The sequence below is a fragment of the Octodon degus genome, unplaced genomic scaffold (genome assembly GCF_000260255.1).
Source record: "Octodon degus isolate 3935 unplaced genomic scaffold, OctDeg1.0 scaffold00080, whole genome shotgun sequence".
In the NCBI taxonomy this organism is placed as follows: domain Eukaryota; kingdom Metazoa; phylum Chordata; class Mammalia; order Rodentia; family Octodontidae; genus Octodon; species Octodon degus.
In genome coordinates this window covers 8,137,769-8,144,534 of record NW_004524656.1, presented here as the reverse complement: position 1 = coordinate 8,144,534, position 6,766 = coordinate 8,137,769, and the positions used below count along the sequence as shown (strand labels likewise).

General features: G+C 55.6%; 1 protein-coding gene across 4 annotated transcripts in view; it reads left to right on the top strand.

Annotated features, from left to right (window-relative positions):
• Positions 1-87: 87 nt before the first annotated feature.
• Positions 88-6,766, top strand: part of Sidt2 (SID1 transmembrane family member 2) — a 17,072-nt gene continuing 10,393 nt past the window's right edge. For all 4 annotated transcript variants that reach the window (XM_004636477.2, XM_012515841.2, XM_023721076.1 and 1 more), the window contains exons 1-8: positions 88-497; positions 2,528-2,649; positions 2,901-3,065; positions 3,154-3,199; positions 3,590-3,691; positions 3,802-3,885; positions 5,668-5,767; positions 5,954-6,019. In XM_004636477.2, coding sequence (XP_004636534.1) covers positions 315-497; positions 2,528-2,649; positions 2,901-3,065; positions 3,154-3,199; positions 3,590-3,691; positions 3,802-3,885; positions 5,668-5,767; positions 5,954-6,019 — 868 coding nt within the window. In that variant the 5' untranslated portion in view covers positions 88-314. The remainder of the gene's footprint in view (positions 498-2,527; positions 2,650-2,900; positions 3,066-3,153; positions 3,200-3,589; positions 3,692-3,801; positions 3,886-5,667; positions 5,768-5,953; positions 6,020-6,766) is intronic.

Sequence of the window (6,766 nt, the reverse complement as noted above, 5' to 3'; positions counted from 1 at the left end):
GCGTCCCCGGGATCCCGGCAACCAGCCGCCCCACGTTCTGCGGCCCCGGCCGGGAGCTGGGGGTCGCGAGGCCGTGCTCAGCCCCGCGAGCAGGGGTCCCCGAGCAGCCCCGCACCCCTGCCCCGCGCTCTCCGTCGGCCCCGGGAGCGCCTCCGCGGCCCGGGGAGGGGACGTTTCCTAATCTCCGGCCGGGGTTAAAGTTCTGGTCCTGGTGAGATGCTGGAACCTGCGGCCGCGGCCGCAGCCCGTCCCGGAGGTGTCCTGTCGCCCGTCGCCGCCGCCCGCACCGCCGCCTCTGCCGCCCTTCCGGGGCCATGTTCGCACCGGGCTTGCCCTTCTTGGTGCTCCTGGTGGCCTCGGTCGAGAGCCACATGGGGGTCCTGGGGCCCAAGAACGTCTCGCAGAAAGACGCCGAGTTCGAGCACATCTACGTGGATGAGGTCAACAGCGAGCTGGTCAACATCTACACCTTCAACCACACTGTGACCCGCAACCGGGTGAGGCTGGGCTGGCCGGGCGGGGGGCGAGGGACGAGGGGATGGGCACACCGGGCGAGGCCACCGAGCCATCCGTCCTGCCATCCGTCCTGCCGGTCGCTTCCCAGAACTACCCCGAGCCGCCTCCGCGGTCCTGCCTCTGGCCCCCAGTGTTTCTCTGAAGCTCCACCTGGACGGGGTGTTCAGTTTTGCTTTCTTTGAGACAGGCTCTCGCCGTGCGGTTCAGCCTGGGTTTGAGTTCAGTAACAGCCCAGGCTGGCCTTGAGCCTGGAGCGATCCTGCCTCAGCCTCCCTGGTCCTGGGATTATAGGGGCTCTCAGCCACACCCAGTTCTGGGCAGTTTTTGAAGCGTGGTTTCCCTTCTCTTCCACCTCTATCCCCCTCACCAGCTGTGTTCTGAGCCGGCCTGGCCTGCTTCCTACCCTGACCTTCACAACCTGGCAGCCCTGTGTGGTCCGGGTAGGACGGGACAAGTAGCTTACTCCTAGATTTGTCCAGACAATCCCAGGAGATGAGACAGGCCCAGAGCTGAAAAGATTCTCCAGACTTTTCTGTCTTCTTCCTGTCTCAGAGAATGCAGTTTGGCCTTGTAAGGACGGCAGAGATAAGGCCAACTGCAAGTTGGGTAGCCGCAGAAAGGGAGCTTGTGCCCTGTGAAGAATCCATCTCAGCCAAACAACTTAACCATTACTTCCTCCTCTCCCTCCTTCCTCTTCCTCCTTCTTCCCCCTCCTTCATCTCCTTCTTCTTCCTCCTCTCTTCCTCCTCTTGCTGTTTTTGAGACAGTACTTCACTGTGCAGACCAAGTTGGTCTTGAACTTCCTGTGTAGCAGACTGGCTGTGGACTTGTGATCCTCCTGCCTCAGCCTCCCACGTGTGCTTGGCGTCACCCTGGCTTCTCTCATTTCCTCCCAGCCTCAGAAGTTGAGACTGGGCCTAGCCACGGCTAGGAGGTCGGGCCCTAGGTGGAGCAGCGTGGGAGCCTGTGGCTCCTGTTGGCTTTCTCCTCTCTCCCCGGAACTGTATTGATTACTAGGAAGCAGTAGAGGTAGAAATGGGCAGTCTTGGATTTTTTTCCCCTGGGTGTAGAGGGTTTGGTTTCTGGTAAGCCAAGATTGCCCTCCGTGCCTGTTCCCTGAAGTGTGATTGCCGGCTCCTTGGAGTCCTTTCCCCTCTTAGCCCTATAACGAGGGCCACCTGGACGTAGAGCTGTGGTGCTGTCTACTTCGTTGGGAAAGCTCCCTTAAGCCTGGGGTTTTGGCATCTGTTCACTTCTACTCCCGGGATTTTTAAGCTCCTCAGGTCTGCTGTACAGTATAGCTAAAAATGGGAATGTTATTATTATTATTATTTTTTTTTTTTTTGCGGAACCAGGGATCAAACTCAGGCCCTTGCGCTTGCCAGGGAAGTGCTTATTCCACTGAGCCATCTCCCTGGCCCGGGGATGTTATCTTAACAGAGGGAGAAACTGAGGCACAGAAGTGGAGAGTGACCTCTCTACAGTCCTGTTTCTGGTCACAGCTAAAGATGTAACTTGGCTTTCAGCATCTCTTCCTTATATCGTTCTACTGCCGTCCCTGCTGGGCTCTGGCCTCAGTTTAGTTGCTGAACCAGAGCCTCCCGCCGGTCTCCTGGCTTACAACAAAGATGGTCGCTTCTTGCTCTTCTGTGTGTGTGTGTGTGTGTGTGTGTGTGTGTGTGTGTGTGTGTTGTACATGTGCATGTGTGCACAGGCGAGTGCATCCTATGCACATGGGTGGAATGGGGTATCCTGGAGACACCCAAGTCCCCGCCAGGACCTGGGTCCTGCTGCCCCGCACGTACCTTTGGCCAGGAGTCGGCCTTTTCCTGCGCCTCTCCCCCCACTCGGCACCAGTCCCTCCTGGAGATGGGCCCTGCTCTGGCAGAGGACAGTGGATAGCTTCCCAGACGCACCAGGATGGATGAGGGTGGGGAGGGCAGGGCTCTTATCTGGAGCCTTATGTTGGGGTAGGGGCAGAGGTGTGAGGACATTTCCTTGTCACCTGCAGACGGAAGGTGTGCGTGTGTCTGTGAACGTCCTGAACAAGCAGAAGGGAGCGCCTTTGCTGTTTGTGGTCCGCCAGAAGGAGGCTGTGGTGTCCTTCCAGGTGCCCCTAATCCTGCGAGGGCTGTGAGTAGGAACTGGGCTTAGGGAGGGGTTGGCCTAGGCCAGTCCTGGTGCAGAACCTCACCAGGAGCCCCCCTACTTTTCCCCTTCCAGTGCCTGAGGCTGGCCAGTGGCCTGGAGGCCACGCCAGCTAGCTTGGAGCTTGTCAGCATGGGAGGTGTGGGAGCCTGACTGCAGGAATTGGGGCCTCGCTCCGCTGGACTGGCCGGCTGGCTGGGACAGCAGTCACAGCCTGACTCTGCTCTGGGCTACAGGTTTCAGCGCAAGTACCTGTACCAGAAAGTGGAGCGGACGCTGTGTCAGCCCCCCACCAAGAATGAGTCTGAAGTCCAGTTCTTCTATGTGGACGTGTCCACACTGTCACCAGTCAATACCACATATCAGCTCCGGGTCAGCCGGATAGATGACTTTGTGCTCAGGTCTGCGGGGTAGATTGAGGGAACCTCTGGGGACTAGCTTTCCTTTCAAGCTCTGGGAGTGACTTGAAGGTCCTTCTGTGCCCTGCAGGACTGGGGAGCAGTTCAGCTTCAATACCACTGCAGCCCAGCCCCAGGTAAAATCCTCTGTCCTCCTCATCTCCACACCCCCATTAAGGGACAGGTGGACAGTGTGGATTGAGAGCAGGTGTGGCCCGTGGCGGCCTAGCTGCAGGTTGGGAGTGGTTGCATCCTCCTGGAGGGGCTCTCTGGAAGCAGGAGCTCCGGCCCTCCGGCCCTCCGGTGGTGAGAGGCAGACAGCAGACAGCAGGACACTGCAGAGGCGCGAGTCAGGCTGCCGTCCTCCCACCTCATGACTGTCATGCCTATGCTGAGTGCCCATAAGGCTGCTCATAGTCAAGGCCTTCTGCAGAGAGCCTCACCCAAGAGGAGTCTGGGGCCGGGATCAGGGGGCAATGAGAGCATCTTCGTAGGGTGGGGTTCTCTCTGTCCTCCTGTGCCCTCAGTACTTCAAGTATGAGTTCCCTGAGGGAGTGGATTCAGTGATTGTCAAGGTGACCTCCTACAAGGCCTTTCCCTGCTCCGTCATCTCCATCCAGGATGTTCTGGTGAGTAGCCCGTCCTCTTCCTCACCCACGGGCAGCAGCATCACTAGAGAGGGGCCAGGGCCTAGGTACCCATCTGTCTGTCTGTCTTTTCAAACCTCCTTCCTCTCTAGTGCCCTGTCTACGACCTGGACAACAACGTAGCCTTCATCGGCATGTACCAGACTATGACCAAGAAGGCAGCCATCACTGTGCAGGTGGGACACACGCATGGTCTTTGAGGGGACGTGGCTGCCTGTTAAGCTGGGTGACTTTCCAGACCCTGCCCTTTTCCTCTGCCCCTGCCTACCTCACCCACGGCTGAATCCTGGCCCACCACTACCTGTGATTTTGGGTTCCCCAGTATACATGAATTGAAGAGTGATGCCAGTCACTCTTGGGGACAGGAAAGCGCAGCATTGCCCTTCTTTATTCCCCCTTTTTATTTCATTCACTGCAATGCAAATGAGGGTGCTCTTCAAGGCGCGGTGCTACCCTGGCACAGCCTGAGACGGCTCTGCAGCAGGGAGGGGCAAGCCCTGTGTTCACCTCATCAAGCTGTGCGGCTCACCGATGGCAGTGTGATGCCGGCCTCCACTTTTTCTTTGGGCTGATACCATGTGGGGCGTGTTCCCATTTGCTCACCTGGCCTAATGCAGGTTGGGTTGGGGCTCTAGAGCCAGATAATCCTGGTTCTCCCAGTGCTTGGCAGTGTGACCCATGCTGGCTTCTGAATCTGTCCAACACAGGTCATAACAGTAAAATAGCATTTCTCTCAAGAATGTTTGTGGGAGCTAGGGGCACCGTGCCATATGCATGTAATGCCACCGACTTGCGAGGCTGAAGCAGGAGGAGCACATGGTCAAGACCTTGCTTCATAGCTTCTCCAAATTTTGTCTCAAAATAAAAAATAAGGGGCCAGGGAGATGGCTCAGTAGAATAAGCACTTCCTTGGCAAGCGCAAGGGCCTGAGTTCAATCCCTGGTTCTGAAAAAAAAAAAAAAAAAAACTTAAAAAAATTAAAAAAGGAGTAGAGGGGCTGGGGAGATAGCTCAGTGAATAAGTGCTTCCTTGGCAAGCAGAAGGGCCTGAGTTCAATCCCTGATTCCAAAAAAAAAAAAACAAAAAACAAAAAACACGGGGCCGGGGAGATGGCTCAGTGGAGTAAGTGCTTCCCTGGGAAACGCAAGGGCCTGAGTTCAATCCCCGGTTCCGGAAAAAAAAAAAAAAACAGGGACATAGCTCAGTGTGAAAGTCCTGTGTTCAATTCCCAGTACCAGATTTTATGAGGATTAAGTACTATGTTATAAAGATCTTAGCATAGTTCCGGTTCCAGGCGCTTGGTCGCTGCAGTTTACAGTGCAGTTACGGCCAAGTCCAAGAACCACAGCATGCATAACCAGTCCCGAAAGTGGCACAGAAATGGCATCAAGAAACCTCGGTCACAAAGATACGACTCTCTGAAGGGGGCAGATCCCAAGTTCCTGAGGAACATGCGTTTTGCCAAGAAGCACAACAAGAAGGGCTTCAAGAAGACGCAAGCGAACAATGCCAAGGCCACGAGTGCATGCGCCGAGGCTGTCAAGGCCCTTGTCAAGCCCAAGATCATCCCAAAGGGAGTAAACCGCAGGCTCGCTCGACTTGCCTATATTGCCCACCCCAAGCTTGGGAAGCATTGAGTTTTGCCCGCATTGCCGAGGGTCGCAGGCCTTGCCGGCCAAAGGCCCAGGCTCCAGCTTCTGCTACAGCCCCGGCTTCCAAAGGTGCCCAGGCCTTTGTGAAGGCTCCACAGTGAGAGCCTCTTATCTGCTGATGTAAAAACAGAAGAACTGGTGTGACCCCTGGGGTGCCACCTGCGGGGGGGCTGGTGTCCTCCTGTGCTCTTTGTACAAATAAACCTGAGGCAGGGGGAAAAAATGATCTTAGCATAGTATCTGTACCAGAGTGAATATCAGAAGAGAATGGTGGCCACTCGTTGATGTCTCTTCCTTGCCCTGCAGCGCAAAGACTTCCCCAGCAACAGCTTCTATGTGGTGGTGGTAGTGAAGACTGAAGACCAGGCCTGTGGGGGTTCCTTGCCCTTCTACCCCTTCGTAGAAGGTAGGCCTTGTGCCCTGCTGCTGGCGAGGGCTGGGGCTGCTTGGTGGCTTCTCAGGAGCTGGGGGAGCCTGCGTAGCTGTTTTTGGATGTGGGGTTCTGGCCCGGGCTCTCCAAGGCCAGGTCTTACCTAGTCAAGCTCCAGACAACTGGAGCAACTTCTTTGCCACTTTGGCACTTTACTTCCAGATGAACCGGTTGATCAAGGACATCGCCAGAAAACCCTGTCGGTGCTGGTGTCCAGAGCAGTCACGTGTGAGTGGGTGACTAAGTGGGTTGGGCAAGCCACCCTCTCTTCCTCCCAGACCCAAGGGCTAGGGTGTTCTCTGCACAGGGAGACCAGGGGGTGGCTGGGCGCCCTGTCCTTGGCAGGGAGGGGGGCTGCAGTGGGGGGGGGGGATGGAGTCTGTGACCCAAAGCTGAAGAGCAGGGTGCTGCCCACTCCGTACTTGTGGGCAGTGTCATCTCACTGGGCTTCACTTTCTTGTCTCTGTAACAGAAGCCAAGAGGTCAGCACTATTAACTCAGCTGTGGGCTTAGCACAAAATTAGCAGCATAATTTGGGGCCCTGGCCAGTGTTCAGTAAATATTTTCTGAGTGATTAAATGGGGCCCTGTATAAACTGGGGAATATAAGGCAAAAACAAGGGATTATGGTATGAGGAGAAATCAGCCTCTCCTATATATTTACTCAGCAAATATTTACTGGGCCCCTCCTATGTCAGGTGCTATGCCAGGGCTATTTTCTGTTTTTTTTCCTTTCCTCTGCTTTCCTCTCTTCCTTTCCCTTGTCTTTCCTGCCATCTTACCTTCCCTTCTCTGTCTTTTTTTTTTTTTTTTTTTTTCATTTATGTATTAGGTACAGGGTCTCATTACGCAGCTCAGACTTGTAATGCTCGACCTGTTTTCAGCTTTCCCAGTGCTGGAATTATAGGCGTGCGCCACCACAACCAGACTTGGTGGATGGCTCAGCGCACCCAGGGCAGGACTGGCACAGCATGTG